The 21,855-nt window shown below is 36.7% G+C and overlaps 1 protein-coding gene across 1 annotated transcript; it reads left to right on the top strand.

Annotated features, from left to right (window-relative positions):
• The first annotated feature begins 1,090 nt into the window (after positions 1-1,090).
• Positions 1,091-20,215, top strand: LOC143250978 (GTP-binding protein REM 1-like). The gene is made up of 4 exons (XM_076502235.1): positions 1,091-1,815; positions 9,688-9,776; positions 17,816-18,014; positions 19,799-20,215. The coding sequence occupies exons 1-4, from the start codon at positions 1,149-1,151 to the stop codon at positions 20,068-20,070; spliced, it is 1,227 nt and encodes a 408-aa protein (XP_076358350.1). The 5' UTR covers positions 1,091-1,148; the 3' UTR covers positions 20,071-20,215.
• Positions 20,216-21,855: the final 1,640 nt, after the last annotated feature.

Below are 21,855 nucleotides of genomic sequence, written 5' to 3' on the forward strand. Positions count from 1 at the left end.
ACATTACTCTAAATATAGCCAAATATCTACACCATCTACTTCAGAACTGCCATCGAGTTACATATTATTGCTATCAATGAATCGATGTTTGTTGTTAACAGTCTCTTAACTATTCATCCGTTGTGTTGGTCATTTTTGAGAAGGGTCAACAGAGAGTTAGAGGTTTGAAACCTCTAACAGTATTTCTCTTACAACCATATTTTTTTCCTTAATTGGCAACCCCGACAGATTAGAAACAGGTATTTGTTTGTCAGAGAAGTTTGTTATTGTCTATTTATTGACGATTCGATGTTATATTGAATGGGGCTCCAATCGATTATTTAGGTTTCACACCAGGTGGGCCCACACTTACAGTGTGCACTGGAAAAGTTGCAGGCACGTGCTTCTTACAGGCATGTCTGGCTTTTCTTGTGGCATATTCTCTTAATTTCGTAATTAAAACATGCACTTTATTGTTAAATATGACCCTGATTTTTACAGTAAGACATTGCCAAGACTAATCACGTTTCGTATGCATGTTTTTATTCTAGATAATATGCTTCTTACATAATCTACTACGCATGCTCTCTATACATGCTTCATGTAGCCGACTCTTAACCATAACATCTACGTAAATTCTTTTTCTAAATTATATGTTCCTTCTATAACCCTTTAAACAAACTCTTGGTTTAAGCTCCTACAAGTTTCTTTAACCTTTACTGTTAGACTTTAAACTCCTACGTGCATTCCTAAACTGTATTTATCGATTTTGCAAAAGCACTTGCTTCTGGCCTATACCAATGGACACACAAGCCTGTTTCCGATTCATTCGTAAAATACTGTTTCAAAATAACTGTGTTTCTCCTATGTTTGATAACTTGATTCAGGAGACTTCCTTTTGCAGACCTTGAAGTGAAGTTTGTTTACAATAGCTACACAAGTGATGAAAATAAATTTCTTCACGTGCGGGACTGCGATATGTCCAGGTAAGGTTTCATTTATTTAGACAAACCATCATATCAGCATCACTCACGTCAGCCAATCACGTGATGGCAGTATGCCAGGATATAATGGCTCAGGGAAAGAGCTTTCGACCAAAGATCCCAAGAGGAAAAGATGAAAACGTCGAGAACTTATGTTCAAACCTTACATAACGTCTAAAGAGTGCCATGAATTTCGTAATCTGTAAAGACGAATCGGACGATGATTTCTTCGGATTTCTGAAACCACCAGGATTGCGTAGGCATTACCCTACGAGCGCGCCCGATCTACAGCAATTAGATGCACCAGTTCACTCTAGGCAGTTTTCTACACCAGCTTCGTGGAGAGTAAACAAAAGTACTGGGCGATTGGAGGTGAGTATCTGTAGTTCGTCAGAAGAAATGGAAACCATCAAACCTAGCACAAAACGAAATATCCAAAAAATTAGTCGAACGTGTACTTTAGGATTACCGGCAGAAAGAAACAATTTCGAGGCAGAACGTCATCAATTCGGTGCAAGTATACATGACACCAACGTTTACCCTACGTTCTCTACCGACGAGGACCTGGCCTTACAGCGCCTTCGAAACTTCTCTGTTCGATCCAAGCGAGTCATCAACAGAGGCGACTCCTTCCGTGTGATGGAAGAGTTCACTTCCAAGAACACAGAACTTCCACATCCTGCGTGTTCAACACCACCAAATTCTCCCATACCTGATAAAATACACTTCCGAAAGTCCAGTGCCTCTATCAGACACCAGGTTCTCGTGATTGGCTGTTCGGAGGTCGGGAAATCGTCAATATTGTGCCAGTTCACCACATCTGAATATATATGTGATTACGACAGCAACCAAGGTACGTACACTATCAACAATCAGAGTAGATTCGGTTTAAGCACCACTGTTGGTATAAACATATATTTGTGAATCTTATCAAAATATTAAAGTATACAAAACCACTATACAAGTTATATTACTGTACGCGTTTGACTGTAATATTTTGATTTTTACATACATCGAACAACCTACGTTGTCGACAAAGGTAAAATATAAGGTTCTATATAATGCAGGACCGAAATTTTTGTATCAGGTGACAGCCCTTTGTCCACTTGAATGCGTTATATTATCTTATTAATGTATTAGGATTTTCATTCTAAATAAGTAATTATCCGTGTTTCGTTTTCAAAAGAGCACCACCAATGTCGGCTTTCTTAAACTAATGTTGGAGATTTTTTAACTTGGAAAGAAAGAATGAACGTAAATTGTTTTGTCGACTTAGAAAAATATGTTTAGTATTATACACATATGTACTATTCATAAATACTGTTTGTTTAACAGAAATGCTAGTTACACAAGCCTGAGAATTTAAACTTTTTAAAAGTTTCCTTAATTCAGCTACGAAGATTCCGAAAATAATATTCATTTATTTTCTATCTCGTAAAGATTTTTCTTTACAAATCGGGAAGAAAAACTCTCACTTGGATCAAGTCATTTCGTTTACCTCAATGAACATTTTGTTATTATTATGTTTCTTAAGAAAAATACAAACAAACTAAAGAAAAGAGAAGAACGTATTTCAGAACGGCTGGTATGGGTATTAAAACTTTTAACTAATGAAGCAGAGAGCAACGTTTCGACCTTCCTTATTTCAAGTGTGTTTGATTTGTTTTGAATTTCACGCAAAGCAACTCGCTAACTGTCCCTAATTTAGCAGTGTAAGGCTAGAGGGAAGGCAGTTAGTCATTACCACCCACCGCCAACTCTTGGGCTACTCTTTTACCAACGAATAGTGGGATTCGTTAACGGCACATTATAACGCCCTCACGGCTGAAAGGGTGAGCATGTTTGGTGTAAGGGAGATTCGAACCCGCGACCCTCAGATTACGAATCGCACGTCTTTACCCACCTGGCCATGCCGGACCATTATCTTTATGAAAAAGAAGTAAACAATTATTATAACTATTATGAACTTTACACACCCCTTTGAAAGAAAACTAAACCTGAAACAAATAACTATAGGTTATGATTGGCTAATATCGATAATATTATTTACTTCACATGCTTGGCATAATGAAAATAATAGCGTAAAATTGTACAAAAAATTATTATTGGTATTTGGTTTCTTTTGAATTTCGCGCAAAGCTACACGAGTGCTATCTGCGCTAGCCGTCCCTAATTTAGCAGTGTAAGACTAGAGGGAAGGAAGCTAGTCGTTTCCATCCACCGCCAACTCTCAGGCTACCCTTTTACTAATGAATAGTGGGATTGACCGTCACATTATAACGCTCTCACGGCTGAAATGACGAACATGTTTAGTGTGACGGAGATTTGAACACGCGACCCTCAGATTACAAGTCGAGTGCCTTAACCACCTGGCCATGCCGAGCCATTTCAAGTGGGTTTCTCGTCATCAAAGAAAGGGAAGAACATTAATGTCGAACGAAAGTGTATCGTCATTCATTTCCTTTCTGTTGTTTCTTTCGAAAGCTACCTTCGTCTTTTGGTTTCATAACAACATGTTGAGGTCTTTTTTTTTTCATGGATTGCGTTATGACGTTTTGTGAAAAAAAAAATCTGTGCGTAGAAGTGAAAATGGATATACCGTCAGTTTACAGAAATTATGATAAAATATATATACATAAAATTTTCGGACAATAAAACAATCGCAGTTTTGTGTTATTAACTGAAGATACTTTAAACTCGCCTATTTTTATGGGTTATTCATTGTTTAATATATTTAAAATTTTCATGAAAAAACGAGAGGAAAATGAGAAAATAATTGAGCCTCATTATTTAAATGTATTTGATGTATTTTTGGTAATCCAGTCGAGGAAAGTAAAAGAAATGAAACGTATTATAAAGCAGATTCAACGATAACAGTTGAAGTGTGCTTATGTTAAGCGTAAAGCCATTAAACATAAGCAGAGGACTTTAGTATTTCTACAACAGCAGTGCGATTTTTGTATTCTTAAAGCAGGAACTGTGTAAGTATAAACAACATCAAACATGCTCCCCCCTTTCAGCCATGGGTGTGTTATAATATAACGGTCAATCCCACTATTCGTTGGTAAAAGAGTAGCCCAAGAGTTGGCGGTGGGTGGTGATGACTAGCTGCCTTCCCTCTAGTCTTACACTGCTAAATTAGGGACGGTTAGCACAGATAGCCCTCGAGTAGTTTTGTGCGAAATTCAAAAACAAACAAACAATACAGACACCGAATGGACAGGAGTGCCATGCTCAAAATACTTTTATAAAATATAAAAACCCACTAGTCTTGCACAAACATTAGATTGGTAAAAACGTAACTCAATAACCCTACGGTATCAAAAGAGTATAACGTTCACAAATAACAAAAAACATACCTTTCCCTACTTCCTCTATTTAAAAAAGCAAAACAAACATTTTGTGAGTACAGTTTATTTAAGTAATATTTTAATTTTTAATACTTGAAAATAATTTTATTTCTTTAAATGAGCCAGATTCTTCAAAATATAATAGTCTACCGCTATTTAAAACTGTGACTTTTCTGTGTATGAATACATATATATGTTGATAGGAGACACACTCTCAAGAATTAACTTTATTAAAAGTGATATTAGAGTATTTTTAAATAACCCTAGTTCATTTACAGAAACACTTGAGTGTTTGAAATGTAAGTCGCTGGAAATGATTCAGTTCTAAGAGCATATTTTTAAACACTAAAAAATTTATCTCGTAATTAAGACAGGCCGTATATCTTGGATTGGTTCTAAATTTCTATGGCATATATGAGATAAGAGTGTTAATTTACGTGGTTCATTCACGCGGAACTAATTCTTTTGGATGTGTTTACTTATGTGTGTGTAGTGGTGTAAAGTGCCTTTTAGGTTTTTTAGGTTTTTTATAACAAGTTGATCACGCATGGCCTTTTACGTCGACTTAACTGAGTCTTTCTACCAAGGGCTAGCACGTTTCACCTACATTTTCAAGATATGTGATTGATAGTCATGAGGGTTGCTTTCTTTTTTTTTTTAAATTTAAACGTTGCGGTTTAAACAAAGAATTATTGTTATTAAAGAGAAAGCTTTCGCTTTTGTAGAAGCAACAAGATCGTAAGTCAAGATTAACCGAAGATTAATTGTCCTCTTATCTTCAAAGCATGCTTTAGTAATCCTGAAGTAAATACTCAATAAACTCAAAAGATTAGACATTGTAGCTATTTCTAAGTGGTCATAAAGTAAACAGTTGTGTTTCACGTAAAAGCAACGACTGTATTACAAAAAACTAGTTGTATGGACATAAAGTATTTAACAAACAAAATCAACTTCTAGAGTTGAGTTTAAAAATTGCATGTAAGTTTGTTTACACGATGCATATTATACAAAGATAATTACACCTAAATAACTTTTTTCTATTATCCTACAGTTAGTATCAAAGACAAGGTAATGTTGGTTGGGTTCTTTGTTTGGTAAAGTGACCTGGGAGGGTAAGATACATTGTAAACCTTTACTTTCTTTAGCTGTTGGTTTGGTTCTTAAGAGTTCGGTCCGGTAGCTGGGAAAACCCGTTGCGGCCACTGCACGCGCGCCACAACACACGCGAGTGTCCCTTTTTCAAGACGCGCCCATGAATGTATTACATAGATTTTTCATGTTTTTTTAATATTTACTTCTCATTTTCGTTCGTTATCAACATAATGTTTTGTTCACGCAAGCAACCACACATACCGATGTAAAACATACAACGTTAATCTTACTTTTACAGATAAAACTCATTTTTTAAACAAAATTAACACTATATCTAGACAGCTTGTCCAACAGCAGGTGCTTCTACGTTACTTTATGAGTTCACTAGATTTAACGGTGAGAGGTGTTTAGGTCTATTATCGTGTATAATAAGGTTTTTCAGCGTTTATAATGATTAACTTGTGTTAAGATTTTTGTGGAAGTAATGTATTGAACTATTTGGAGTCTCTCTGGCAGCATGGGAATGTTTGGATAATTGTGTTAAAAGGTTGTTTTTGTGTATTTAGGAGCTCTGTATGTTTTAGTGATGATCAAGTTCTGTATTGTCTGTAATTGTGTGTGTGTGTGATTTGGTTAAATTTAGTTATGGTTGCCAGTCATACTCTACCACTGTAAGTTTTACAGATTTTAAGTACGCCCCAGTGGTAGAGCACTATATCGTACAGGCTTACAACGCTAGAAATAGGATTCCGATACCCATGGGGGGTACAACTCAGACAGACCATTGTGTAGCTATGTGCTTAATACAGTCAAACAAGACTTTAAGTATGTTTTTAATTGTAGTGCCCCCCGTTATTGCCAATCAGACGTTGTACATTGTAGGTTACACCCAGATATTTGACTGATGTGGCTACACTCGAGAAGAGTTCGAAAATATATCATTTTGGAGATTGTTTGCTCTTTTTTATTTTTGTGAAAAATTCGATTTGTGTTTTAGGGGCGTTTATATTGACACTTCACTTGTTGCACCATTTTTCTGTTTCATTTAACCGTGGTTTTAAATTTGACCTTACTATGGATGGAGTATATAAACTCTTCTGGATAGCCATCATTAGCAAACTGAAATTAAAAGGATCGGACAGTGGCATTTCACTCACTTACATGAAGAACAGAATAGGCCTAATTAGCCTTCCTTGTGGAATACTTATCTCTGGGATAAAGTACTCCCAGAAGGTACTGGACACGTTAATTTTAGGTTTCCTTACTGTCTTGAAAGTTGGAGAGCTAGCGAATAATAGCTCGCAGTAATTTCACCTGGGGCATTCGATATTTTAGTCCATTGTATCATAGTGTCGACTGCTTTCTCTACATCGAGAACGCAACTGTGTATTGCGAAAGTCTCGCCTGTTTTCTAAATTTGTATAAGATTCTCGGGAATAAGAATCAACAATATTTGTTTCACGAAAACACTAGCGGGATTCCAACATTGTTGACGTTTGAGAATCTTGCTTTAAACTATATAAACCAACGCGCCAAGAGACAGATTATTATTGATCAGCTACAGTCGGTATACTATGAGCCTCGCAAGCTATAACTGTGATTATCCTTTAATATTTGGAAAACTACAGAGTCTGACCAGGACGTTTTATAGATTTTTGAACATTATAAACCACTGAACTTCAGTAAATTAACTTCGGACGTTAGTATTTCTACGAGAACATTAAATATTGCCGTCAGTGAAAATTGACAGGTGCTTCAAGCTAGCTAGTCTTCAAAGAAGTGTACAGGTGCATCAAAAAAAATTAATTTGGCTTTCGTGAACATCGATAAAGGCTTAGTTCCAGATCAGATATAAGAATCAGTATTGTTTGTAAGTTTGTAAAAATGTTGTATATAAACCATCATTTGTAATAACCGTCATATGTAATAAATTGTATTGTTTTTTTGTTGTTTGTATATTGAAATATTTGTGTTTTTGTGTTAAGAAAGAAATTTAGTGCATCAATCTTGTTGGCAAATATCATAAATTTGATAAATTAACTTTTAAATTAAAACCTACGGCTATTTGAAAGCGTAATACGTAACATAATAAATCGGAGACTTGTCCGTTGTTGTTTTGAAGTAAGCACAAAGCTACACAAGGGGCAATCTGTGCTTTACCCACCACGGGTATCGAAACCTGGTTTTTAGCGTTGTAAATCAGCATACATGCCACTGAGCCACTGTGGGGCAGACTTGGCCGAGTTAAGTTATAGTAAGTAACACAGTGTATTCTTTTCACCGTATTTCAATTTATTTTTTACCGGGATTTAGGCCTTAAAACCAGGGAACTTCGTATTCGTGTGACTTCTTCCTCCCTCCCGTACTATGGTTTAAATTTTCAGTTGAATATAAATGTTAATACGACATGAGGGTCCGAGTAAACCACACTCACTCTGACTATTTGTATTCTTGTGCTGTGTATACCATCTCTTATATGCTGTACATAGCGAAAGGCTCAGCATATAATAACACCCCTCATTAGTTCTGGGTCAGGTGGCTAATGCCTTAGATTCGTAATCTGAGGGTCGCGGGTTCAAATCTCCGTAATACCAAACATGCTCGTCCTTTCAGTCATGGGGGCGTTATAATGTTACAGTCAATCCCACGATTTGTTGGTAAAAGAGTTGCCCAAGAGTTGGCAGTGTGTGGTGATGACTAGCTGGCTTTCCTCTAGACTCACACTGCTAAATTAGGAAAGGCTAGCGCAGATAGCCCTCGTGTAACTTTGCACCAGTTTTTAAACAAAACAAAACAAACATTGGTTCTAAAACTGAGCGAGAATACTTTGCATGAAAAAACCCCTTCCAGCCTAGCCTAAATCTAATGTGATTTGTTTCAGTCTAATATTCGGTGTCATCATTATATCCTTTTTCATAAAATATATGTTAACTGGGGAGAAGTGCTTATGCCTACTTCCATCACGTTCACAGGAGATGTTTTTTTGCCAATTTTTCACGATTTAATCTAGAAAATTACACAAGAGTCTATCGGTGATAGTTTGCATAATTGCGCAGTTGTGCATGAAGTTTTACAATGGAGTGCGGGGCACTTTATGTGCAAAGTAAGGAGAGATTTTTTATCGATGGACATGCATATTGTATGAAAGGACGTATACAAGTTCTGTATATTTGAATTATATTATCTGACGAGGTTTCATTTTCTTTCCGTCAGACTCTTTGCATAATTTGTACATTTCCAAATGTTTGTCAGTATATTATTAATGTCATTTAACCCGCGTTAAGTTAGAGTTGTGAGTTATTCCGATATACTTTTCTGATATCGTGGTCTGGAGAAATGTTCTATTTATGTATAGTTTTGGTTGGTCAGTTTTATGTCTTGTCTGTTTTGTAAATACTGCTAAAAGAGTTATGGGTAAATTTAGTTTCATTCGATATTTTTAATAATATTCTACAGTATTATTTCATTGTGGTTGCTGTGAAAAGAGCGGGAGTACTCTTTCAGACAACAACAACATCCGCAAATTGTGATTAAGTACTCTGAGTTAGGGTCTTTTACTCACATACATGGTGAGTAAGAGAGGGCAAGCTAACCTCCTTTAAAAAACGTCTGCTTGTGGGTGGAGTAAATAAATACGAGAAGGTTTCCCTAATATTTATTTTACATTTTTTGTTTTCTAGAAAGTTGAAAAGCCTGCGCATAATCCCACGCGGTAGTTCCATTTGTGAGGACCGGCACGGCCAGGTGATTAAGGCACTCGACTCGTAATCTGAGAGTTGCGGGTTCTAATCCTCGTCACCCCAAACATGCTCGCCCTTTCAGCCATGGGGGCGTTGTAATATTACGGTCAATCCCACTATTCGTTGGTAAAAGAGTAACCCATGAGTTGGCGGTGGGTGGTGATGACTAGCTGCCTTCCCTCTAGTCTTACACTGCTAAATTAGGGACGACTAGCGCAGATAGCCCTCGAGTAGCTTTGCGCGAAATTCAAAATACAAATTCATAATTCAGAAACGTAGTAAAATCGTCTTAGCATGAAGCTCAGTTGAACAGTACACATTATTATATATTATTGTCTTAAGTAGAATATTTATATTTAGACGCTCAGAATGCTAAAAAAGTAATAAAAAATCACATATATATGAAAATAAATGTTCCATGTAATCTTAGCGTGATTAAACAATTATATCAAACACCTACGCACATTTCGTACTTGTTTCACAGACGTGTTGGGTCTGATCCTTCTGACAGTTGTTATTGAGATATCTATTTTTCCTTTTCAGATGAATGTGACGAAAAACTGGTCACGGTTATCTTAAACGGAGAAGAATCTGAGCTATTGTTTGTTGAGCAAACAATTTCTGAAAACAAGGTACGTTTTTATAAAAGTTAAAACATCTTTGTTAACATTTGTTTTTTTATTAATTACGCACAAAGCTACTCGAGGGCTATCTGTGCTAGCCGTCCCTAATTTAGCAGTGTAAGACTAGAGGGAAGGCAGCTAGTCATCACCACCCACCGCCAACTCTTGGGGTACTCTTTTACCAACGAATAGTGAAATTGACCGTCACATTATAACGCTCCCACGGCTGGGAGGGCGAGCATGTTTGACGCGACGGGGACGCGAACCCGCGACCCTCAGATTACGAGTCGCACACCTTAACACTCATGGCCATGCCGGGGCCCCTTTGTTAATATAGACACTCTGTGTAATCCAACACTTCATTACCAGGAGTTATGTTTATTTATAAGAAGCTTGTGTTATGAAAGCTAAAGTTTTATATAGTATGAGATAAAACAAGTAATTGTGGCTTTTAATGGTTCTTTTTTAATTGTATATAAAGAAAACAACAACACTATGTTCAGTAAGGCTTATCTATATTGTTCAAGTCCTACTATGGAGCGATACTAGAATAACCTTGCGAAACGTAGTGTTTTTAACACCCTGTTTGCGACTTAGGGTGACGCGTGTAACAGTTAATTCCAAAACAAAGCTTTTCAGTTTCGATGTGGTTTTGCTATAAGAAAAAAACACACACGCTATCTCTCTCTCTTTTTTTTAAAAAACTTGCGGTGGCTTGTATTTAAATTACCCACGAGCGGGGTCGAATTTGCAATATTTTTTTCTAGGCCGTGAGAGAGTAAAACCCATAACTCAATTAAAATTTTCACACAAAGCACTGTAGTGGCCATATATAGGTAATACCCTATGTTATAAAAATATGTTTTCTTCGCCGGTTTTCGAGAATTATGTCAACACAGATAGCCGAGAAAGGCTCAACAAATCTTATGTGGTTAACAAGTGTGATCTTCCTGAGAATAAACACTTTTACACAAGAAAAACATAGTTTAAAGAATCCCTTAAACTACATATTTTCATGGCCGAATATTATTGAGAATGACATCTTTGGTGATAAAGTGTGTGGGTGTTTAGACTAAAGCATTGAACCCCTTTTAATGATAATTAGTTTTTGTTTTGACTTAAATACGTGAAGCTAACCCTATTTCCAGAGTTAGGACTCACTGACTAGCAGAGTAGGTGTTAAAAATAAAATATTAAATACGTTTTTAAAACATAATTACTTGTTTAATCGTAACTAAAACTTCAATAAACAAAATATTTCGTAATTATTGTACCAGTATAAACTATTTGTTCACTAGTTGGATTTACAATACTACGACACCTGCTGCAACAATATATATAATATATATTGTAACAAGCTCGAAGATGTTAAGCGGAAATCAACACAAAGTGTTATCTGGGCTCTCCCCACGAAGAGCATCGAAGCCCTGTTTCCAGCAGTCTAAGTCCGTAGACGTCCCGGGGTGCCATCAGGGCGGGGGGAAGTACTGTAATATACATTTGTGGCTTTTTCTGTATTATTCATTTCTAAGGGGGGTCGGGAGATGGCCCACTGGTTAGCTTGTCCAGATTGTCAATCCGACGGTTCCAAAATTCGCGTCCCGTTGCTATAAAAGACCACGATCCGCTTATTTTGGATCCGTGGATGCGATATAAAGGTAACAATCAAATCCTACCATTCAGTCAGGCAAGAAAAATCCAAAAATTGCCGATGAATACTGTTGATCAGCCGCTTTTATTCTAATCTATCAAAATTAGGGACGGTTAAGCACAGGTAGTTAGATAGCTTTTTAATTAACTTTCAGTAAATATTCTAAAACAAACAAACTTTTCTAAGCGTGAGGATCTAGGGCTAAGATTCGGGATTCAGTCACCGCTGGTAACACACTTTCAAAGTTAAAATTAATAACAACTGTTGGATTATTGACACAGTATTCGCAGAGAGTGAAAGGCAGAGAAGTAAAAAAGACCTGATAAACATTTCCAGAAAAACGACCAGTCTGCTTCTGCACATTAAACTCTACGAAAGTACGGAAAGAATAGAATAAAAACTTTTTTTTTTTAATTTTCTTACACTACTAAATTAGGGACGGCTAGTCATCACCACCCACCGCCAACTCGGGAGCTACTCTTTTACCAACGAATAGTAGGATTGACCGTCACATTATAACGCCCCCATGGCTGAAAGAGCGAGCATGTTTGGTGCGAGGGGATTCGAACCTGCGCCCCTCAGATTACGAGGTCGAACGCCTTAACCCCGTTGCCCTGCCGGGTCAGAACAAAAACATCTTCCAAAAATGAATTATTTTCCTGTTTATATGTTTTATCTGTACAATTATTATGCGAATGTTTCACGGTATTATTTGACGTCAGACTATAAAGGATAATATGATAGAAGTTTGAAACACAAACAAAACACACGTAAAATTACACCATGCGAAAGTAAATATACATGTTGCTTTGTCGAGTAACGGTTTTATTTCAAAAATGAAACATCGAATTGACATTGTTTAAGAACAAAAATGCCCGGCATGGCCAGGTGGTTAAAGCACTCAACTCTTAACTCGAGAGTCGCGGGTTCGAATCCCCCTCACACCAAACATGCTCGCCCTTTCAGCCATGGGGGCGTTATAAAGTGACGGTCGTTAGTAAAAGGGTAGCCCAAGAGCTGGCGGTGGGTGGTGATGATTAGCTGCCTTTATTCTAGTCTTACACTGCTAAATCAGAGATGACTAGCGCAGATAGTCCTCGTGTAGCATCACGCGAAATTTAAACCAAACTAAACAACAATAAAAAATTATACAACAACGTGTTGTCTTTGTCAACTCTTAAGATATCTATCGGCAAATTTGCAATGCATTTCAGACGTTTAAAAATTGAAATTATTCTTTATAACCACTTACTAATTTTTTTAAAACTATTTCAAGTTCATTTTATTCTCAAAGCTTTGTTTGTTTGTTTTGAAATTCGCGCAAAGCTACATGAGGGCTATCTGCGCTAACCGTCCCTAATTTGGCAGTGTAAGACTAGAGGGAAGGCAGCTAGTCATCACCACTCACCGCCAGCTCTTGGGCTACTATTTTATTAGTGAATAGTGGGATTGACCGTCATGTTATAACGCCCCCACGGCTGAAAGGGCGAGCATGTTTGGTGCGATGGGGATTCGAAACCACAACCCTCGGATTACGAGTCGAACGCCTTAGCCCACCTGGCCATACCGGGCACTGTTTCGTTGGAGTTTCAAAATTTGTAAAACACACTTTAATTGCTAGAAGTAACCGTCATAAGTCACCATTAAACATTTACAGAATAACAATGTTTTAGTCTTAATGCAAGTAGAGAGTCGACGATAAAGATAAATGAAAATGGTTCGAAATAAATAAGTACACAATTTATATAAATTATGCACACCGGTTATAATATTCTCATTATTTACACAGCATATGGATAAATATGTCATACAATAAGCCTTTCCACAGCCTTAAGGAAAATTACAACTTTCATATCTTTTGTTCCTCTTTGTAAAATTGCTGTTTACAGAAATTCAGCTTTTTTAGTACTAACGAAATAATTTCCACCCACACTGCACATCTTTATCCAAGATACAATAGTTCATGTTTTGGCATTAATTATGATGACTTTATGGAGTACAATGTTAGACAATCTGTGTAGGAGTAAACATTCTAAAACTGTTTTACAATTGTGATATTTATCTAATACTAGAATGTATTTCGTACACTAAAAAGTGTCACAAAGTACTTATCTAACATACAGAATGTCCCAGAGGTCTGGACCTATTGGAAAAAAATACATAATTTATTCATTATTTAAATTGCGTGCCATAAACAGCCACACAAACGCATTTGTGCTGTGCCACAAGGGTATTTTATTTCCGAAATCACGTAATCTGTTATTAGAAATTTATTTGTTTTAACTTGAAGCAAATAATTGTCTATTTTCCGTAAGGGTACAAACTTCTGCAACACTCTGAACGTTTAGTACATTAAAGCTTTATACTGATTTGGTTTGTTTGTTTTTGAATTTCGCACGTAGCTACTCGAGGGCTATCTGCGCTAGCCGTCCCTAAATTTAGCAGTGTAAGACAAGAGGGAAGGCAGCTAGTCATTACCACCCACCGCCAACACTTTGGCTACTCTTTTTACCAACGAATAGTGGGATTGACCGTCACATTATAACGCCCTCACGGCTGAAAGAGCGAACTTGTTTGGTGCGACCGGGATTCGAACCCTCGACCCTCGGATTAGGAATCGAACACACTTGGCCATGCCAGGTTCTACTAATTTGGTAAATAACTTTGGATTTTTAGATGTTAATGTTTTATCAGCGATTGTTCTCCAGTGGCTCAGTGGTAAGACTGGAGGTTTATAACCATAAAAATCAGGTTTCGATAAGAGCACAGATAGCGCATTGTTATTGAGCAAACAAACATAAATCATCTTAGAAACTGTTAATCGTTGACAAATCTTGCAAGTTTCCTTTTATTCATCATCTGCACTATTTTTTAACTGAAATAAGGCAGTTTTCTTGCGATAAGTTTTTTCTACATTTCTGCATTGTATTTTAAAACACCACGAAATTATGATATTCTGTGTATATATATAAGAAATTTAGTGATTTCTTAGCAGTACAAAAATCTAGCTTTTGTTCTTTTATACTCAACGTTGTTACATACTTTAAATAGCTTAGGGTTGCGTAAAATCTTTGATGAAAAGATGATTCAAAGGTTATAACTGCGTTCTGCATGTACAGCGTTAAACTGACATTGGCAGCTCGCCACAAGCATAACTGCGTGCTTGTCTGAAACCAAAACATTTTATAACCTTCTTTCAAATGATAATACCTCCTTTCTTCAATAAAACCCCACGCAACTAAACAAACTAAAACTGAGCACCCAGCTGTCTAACGTCTTATACAAAAATGATGGTACACGTTGTGCATATTTGTTCAGAACATTCTTTCGTTAACAGCAGTCAAATTTATTCGTTAAAAACCTCAACAAAAGAACGTAAGGTTTAATTATTTACCGTAGATATAAATTTAAGGGTACAGGGTAGCTCTAAAAATATTCGATATCCCCTCATTTCTGCGAGGATATAATAGTGTTCTTCAGTGTCTTAACTGAGCTATTTGTTTTGATGTATTAATTATAATTAAGTCAATATTTAAATAGAAGCTTAGAAAAATATGATTCGGCGTGAAACAAAGTTCGCCAGGACAGTTAAGACACTCGAATCGTAATCTGAAGGTCGCGGGTTCGAGACTTCGTCACACCAAACATGCTCGCCCTTTCAGCCGTGGAGACGTTATAATGTAACGATCAATCCAACTATTAGTTGGTAAAGAGTAGCCAAGAGTTGGCGGTGGGTGGTGATCACTAGCTACCTTCCTACTAGCATTTCCCTGCTAAATTAGGAACGGCTAGAGCAGATAGTGCTCGTGTAGCTTTGCACGAAATTCAAAACAAACAATAAAATATTTTTACCAGTTTTCAAAAGCTACAGTGGTGCCTGTACAAACTATTTTGAAAACAAAACACTCGTTGAGTCATTTGGTAACACGTATAATAAATTTTAGCTATGTATACCAATTCGTATTCAATAGAAAAATTCAGAAAACTGTACAGAAAATACCATATGATCAGTTCGTTTTACACTGTACTGTTTTACGCTTGAAACGGTGTGTAGGAGATCTTTCAGAATTTTGAAACATGATCAGTTATTATTCAATTTCAAGAAGTTATTCAACTTTGAAATGGATAGGCGCGTGTCCTAGTGGAAGCGTGCCGGATTGTGTAATTATGAGGTTCAATAGTCCATGATCCGTTGCTCTAAAACAGAACCCCTTTGCGTGTGTATGTATTTTCTTATAGCAAAGCCATATCAGGATACCTGCTGAGTCTACCGGTGGAATCGAACCCCTCATTTTAGCGTTGTAAATCCGTAGTATTATCGCTGTACTATCGGGGAACAAAACTAAAAGTATGGGAAATATTTGTGGTATTGCCCAGGTTCGAACCTGGCAACGCAGTTCGGAAATCTACAGTATTACCACAGGGCCATCCAACATTTCCTGCCAGAAATTATAAACTAAACGCTATAACCTAGTATATCAATACACCTTTATCCAGCTGTTTGCAGCTGTCGGTAAGATTATAAGGATGGTACTTAAACGTCACAATTCGCTGAGTGCTGTTCATTACATGCTTTCCTATAGTGTATCAGCTCAACTAGTGCAGATAAGGTTTACGCGAATATCCGATATAAACAAACACTCTGAAACAAACAATCCTGAAGTTCGTTAGTAAAAAGAGTAGCCCAATAGTTGTAGGTGGGTGGCGATAAATAGTTTTACACTGCTAAATTAGGGACGGCTAGCGTAGATTGTCCTCGTGTAGCTTTGTGCGAAAGAAAAAAACAACAAAAACAAACAATTCTGGAGCTTTAAGAATAAGAATTTAAAAGCGTTATTTTAGCTTATTTTATTTATATATTTGGGGTTTGGCATGACTGACTGGTTAGAGTGCTCGAACTGTAAATCTGAGGACTCCTATTTCATATCCCACTGTCACAAAGACGCGTTCCGCACTTTGATAACGTTAATGTACTATGATTGTTTGTTTGTTTGTTTTTGAATTTCGCACAAAGCTACTCGAGCTATCTGTGCTAGCCGTCCCTAATTTAGCAGTGTAAGACTAGAGGGAAGGCAGCTAGTCATCACCACCCACTGCCAACGCTTTGGGCTACTCTCTTACCAACGAATAGTGGGATTGACCGTAACATTATAACGCCCCCACGGCTGGGAGGCGAGCATGCTTGGCACGACGTGGATTCGAACCCGCGACCCTCAGATTACAGGTCGCACGCCTTAACGCGCTTGGCCATGCCAGGCTCCTAACTTGCTATGAAAGCGATGGTCATGTCCCAATGTTAAACAATAATGGTCCAAGATTTAGAGCGGTACTCATTCCATCTAGTTTATCGTTTCAAAATTGGGAAGCCACTATGAGCAGATTTTGTGTTTCTAGCTCCCTTCAGGATCGTGGAAGCGCCATTTCTTAAAAGGTGTCCGTATTTTCACCTGCAAGCTACTGTATCCAATGTAACTCACGTGCTCAGAAATTACAGACAGATGGTTCTAATTGGGTTTGTTTTCAGGTACGGTCCTCTCTTAGGGTATCTGTTCTCTATTAATCTACGTTTTGAGTGTGAATTTATTTGTTTACAAACTCCACCTACATTTTTGGAGCTAGCAGAACAAAACTTGCCTTTGGAATTCAGGGTGTTCCTGGATTGTCCTTGTCTATACATCTTGTTACCCCCTACCAAAGGATTTTAAAACGCAGTCGGCAGATCACCCGACTATGACGAGGGTTTAGGAGTATGTCTTTAGGATCGCTAAGCCCGAACCTGACATCGTATGTTATGTTCTTGACCTCCTCTGTCATAGGGCGCCATGTTTGAAACTCGGTTCATTCCTCACTCACAGGTTAGCAAAGCGTACCTACTCAGGCACCATGGGCCAGAGTACTAAAGTGAGGGTGGTTCGTACTTGCCTTGGGAGAGTTTGTTTGTTTGTAGTTAAGTGCAAAGCAATACAATGATCTATCTGTGCTGTGCCCACCACGGGTATCAAAACTTCGGACATATTAATGTGCTCCTTGAGTGTGCAATTAAAGATGATGTACAAGATTGATCGGTACATTGAAACATCTACGAATAATTAGGTACCATTGAACCCCACAGCGGAGAAATGAACCTTATACTAGTATCAACAGTTTGTGCATGAATTTATTTCGTTACTAAATAAAGTATTTGTAATGTTAAAGTATTCCGAAGATAGGATTATCAAAAACGAATACTCAAGTGGGGTTACACATAAGTCTATCTAAGAAATAATAAACTCCAGGGTTAATTACTTTAATAAGAATACTTATGATGTTAACCAAATTTCATAAAATTGGTGGAACGTAATACGATTAGGGCTAAAATTACATTTGTAAGCACACTTGTCCTGTTTTTTTTTTTTAGACAGATATCGAGCTCAACTTAATGGAATTTAATGCTGATGCCTATGTGGTTGTATACTCTGTAACCAACAGAGCCAGTTTTCATAAAGCCAGAACCATCTTAAACCAGATTAAAAGTCTAGAAGATGTGGACAGAAAAGCCGTGATTTTAGTTGGAAATAAAACAGACTTAGCCCGGTTAAGAATGGTTAGCACTGAGGGTAAGTAGATGTAATTCGACTTTTCTAATATTGTTTTCGATCATTTCTGGTTACGTATGAGCACACTGTTATACATTTAATATCAGAAAGTTAAATGACAGACATTTCTATATTAAAGTGGTAACCCAGATAAGCTTTATTTACTAGGGATCACCTGGAAATTTTCATTAAAGACCTCTAATATTGTCTTTGTAGTATAATAGTATCAGGCCTACTGATTTACCTCACTGCATAAAATCACAATAGCAAATAACAGGAGGAACGAAAACACATTCTTTACGGAATTGAACTGAATTTCCAACTCTGAGATCCTGGTCGCACCAAACATGCCTCTCCTTTCAGCCGTGGGGCGTTATAATGTAACGGTCAATCCCACTATTCTTGAGTAAAAGAGTAGCCCAAGGGTTGGCGGTGGGTGGTGATGACTAGCTGCCTTCTTTCTAGTCTTACACTGCTAAATTAGGAACGGCTAGCACAGATGGCCCTCGTGTAGCTTTGCGCGAAATTCAAAACAAACAGTCATCAACAACATCTAAGTGGTCTGACCCTTGACAATGAGTAATTTGGCCACTAATAAGTAAGCTGCATACCTTAATGAGTAGAAGTGAAAATATTCAAAGCATTTAGGTGAACAAGGAATATTTACCTGTCTGAGCAAGAACAAAACCTATAATTTTATAATACTGTATTTTCGAGAGTGGTACAACGACATTTTGTAACACCTCTAATATTACCTTCAAATAGGAAAACATTGTCCTGTAAAACCACAGAAGTATTTTGAATCTTATAGAAATTAAAAGTAATTTCAGATGAAAAGAGTGTTGGAGCATCATCAAATTTTTATTTTATGATAACGATTGGCGTTTTTTTTTTAAATCAGCCGATCTCAGCATGAAACACAAAATATTATGCTACTCAGTGTAATTTTCTTATATTATATAAGACCAAGTGCCATATAGTGGTTATTGTGCCAGACTGGGAAGCTGAGGTTCTGTGGTCCACACTTTTGAGTCATTGGGTGCATTATACGGGTGACAATCAAATCCCATTATTTGTTAAGACAAGAACAGCTCAAGAGATGTTGTTGACTAATTTTTTTCTTTTGTCCTTTCCCTGATGAATCTGTGGTAAAATTACGAACTTACAATGTTAAACTTCGGTACAAGATTTTCAGCGTCGAGCAGAGTGCAGACGACCCACTGTGTTGCTAAAAAACAACAACAAGAACCCTCTAGCTGCTATTTAAAATTAAGATTGCCAAGTGCAAACAACCTTCGTGTAGCAATGCGCAAAATATAACAAATTAATTAGAAAGTGGTAAAAGAACAATAACTGGAACTATAGAAAATGTATCTAAAGTACTAAATGTAGTTAATTTGAAGTTTTTACCTGATAGTGTGTTACTCGTAGGCCCGGCATGGCCAAGCGTGTTAAGGCTCCCGTCGCGCCAAAAATGCTCTCCCTTTCAGCCGTGGGGGCGTTATAATGTGATGGTCAATCTCACTATTCGCTGGTAAAAGAGTAGCCCTAGAGTTGGCGGTGGGTGGTGATGTTTATCTGCCTTCCCTCTTGTCTTATATTGCTAGATTAGGGACGGGTAGCACAGATAGTCCTCGTGTAACTTTACTTTAAACTAGCCTTCCTTAACGAATTTACCTTATGAAAACATATGTTCAGATCTTTATTCGGTGTGTGTAGAATCACTAGACTTGATATTTAACTAGGTAATAAGATAAGATAGCCAATTAGCTATCTTCTATAAGTTTCGCGTACTTTTGTTTCAGCTGGCAGATCTTTGGCTACGTATCAGCAGTGCAAATTTATTGAAACATCAGCAGGCATCAATCATCATGTTGACGAACTGCTGGTAGGAATCCTCAGTCAAATTCGACTGAAACGCTCTCATGCGGACAGACCAGTTAAGAAACGGAACTCTGTGAGTTTGGACAAGATGTTCACAGCAGCTAGCTCCATCAAGAATAAAGGCAGAATCAAGCAGTTATTTGGAAAAGCCTACCGTAAGTCCAAGTCATGTGTAAATTTGCAGGTTATTTAATTCATGACCAATCAACCAACCGGAAATTACGTCATACAGCTCTCCATATCCAACTTATCGGCCTTAGTCGTTGAATATTACTTCTTATTTCGCTAACAAATAGTTTGAAGATTAGTAACCAATGAAAGACAAAATAATGTTTAAATAGGAGTTTTAAAGCCGCTTGGTTGTTACTATTTAATTAAATGTGAAAAGATGGAAACTTATTTGTGGATGTGTGGATTCGAGATTTCAGAAGGAAAACGTTTCGTGAAAAAAAAAAGAAGAAGAGGGGGAGCATATAACTATTTCGTAAAATACCAATAGTTTATTTATAATGTAAACTACTTCCACAAGTTTTTGTTTTTTAATTCTATTAAAATGAAAGCTTTTTCCTTTTAAAATAAACGACAAAACTGCGGAAACGAAAACATATATTTCTAATGAATCATTAATCATAAGTGATTCTTTTTTTTTTTTGTCTTAGGGGTCAACCTAGTGAATTTTTCTGTTTGCGTTTAGTTCTAAATCACACATATGTATATTATGTTTCTTACGTTCATTGTACAAACCGAAAGTCACCGAAAGGAAAGGAAAAATATCTACTGAAACGTGCCTGTACTTGAATATATTTGTGATTTTTATCTGAGAGTCTGTTTTATTGTTAGGTATGTAATTGTTGAAATTTGCTGGCATACGTCATTATTTGAAAAACTGGAACATACACAGTTATATTACTACTGAAGTCATTGTAGAATTTGTTAGTTTTGTCATTGTTTCAAAACTGTTAACTATGCACGTCTGATAGATTATTGGTTTTATTTTTGAGTGTCATTGTTGAGATGTTTTAATTACGCTATTATTTGGAAAATTTAAAAACCTGCTTTAAAATTTAAAACGGGTCTCGAAACCCCAAGTCGTATTTCGATATTTATTATCCTGCTTTGTATACACTCTTCTACTTTAAACACATACATAAACAATTCGACGTGTTTCTCCGCCTTCCAATTTATAAAAAGAATGTTTGATTCAGATAAAATATAATAATATATCGTAAGCCAATTCATCAGTACAACGCGCCAAGTTCTTTTGTCATTATGTTATTAGGTATATCCTCGTCAATAGTCCTGATGGTGGTGAATTTTATAATCACCAAGACGTTAAAATACGAAAAAAAAAAAAAGGTACCCAAACAGTGGATATTAATACGAATAATCATAATAAAAAATAAAAGTACAATTTCTTGCTCACATTACTGAAATCGCATAGAAATACAGAACCATTGTAGGTGAGTAAAAGATATCTCAGAATTAAAAAAAATTAACTTATAGCCCTATCTGCTTTCTGATAAAACAAAATTGTGCTAGCCCTATCTGCTTTCTGGTAAAACAAAATTGTGCTTGGTCTCGAGTACAAAATAAAATTTAAAAATTACTCATTTTTTTCTTTGTGTAGAAAATATATATAAACAGATATGTTCCAAGTAATAACTTATAAAATTTTAAACACTATACAACTATAGAAACTTTGTGCAAAATTATCACTATCTTCACTATAAAAGTGGGTAATAAAGACAGGTAAAAAAAAAATTGGAAACTACTTTGGAAACTAGTATCGATGACAGCTAAGTTGAGCAAATACAATATATAATAAATAAATTAGGTATATTCCGAACTGTTTCATCTAAGTTTAAGGAAGGTTCAGTTCACTTTCATCAAGGGAATGATTGGTTTATACCAATTTAGTAGTCACCACTCATCAGTAACCCTGGACACAAGTTAACCAAAGGAAGAGGTAAGCTGGACC

Source organism: Tachypleus tridentatus, chromosome 5 (genome assembly GCF_004210375.1).
Source record: "Tachypleus tridentatus isolate NWPU-2018 chromosome 5, ASM421037v1, whole genome shotgun sequence".
Taxonomy (NCBI): domain Eukaryota; kingdom Metazoa; phylum Arthropoda; class Merostomata; order Xiphosura; family Limulidae; genus Tachypleus; species Tachypleus tridentatus.

What these genes read in the sequence shown, in the direction of transcription:
- LOC143250978 (XM_076502235.1), top strand. Translation starts at nt 1,149, where the DNA reads ATGAATTTCGTAATCTGTAAAGACGAATCGGACGATGATTTCTTCGGA. An exon ending in TGATTACGACAGCAACCAAG is followed by an intron (nt 1,816 to 9,687) that starts GTACGTACACTA and finishes TTTCCTTTTCAG; the next exon opens with ATGAATGTGACGAAAAACTG. An exon ending in AAGAATGGTTAGCACTGAGG is followed by an intron (nt 18,015 to 19,798) that starts GTAAGTAGATGT and finishes CTTTTGTTTCAG; the next exon opens with CTGGCAGATCTTTGGCTACG.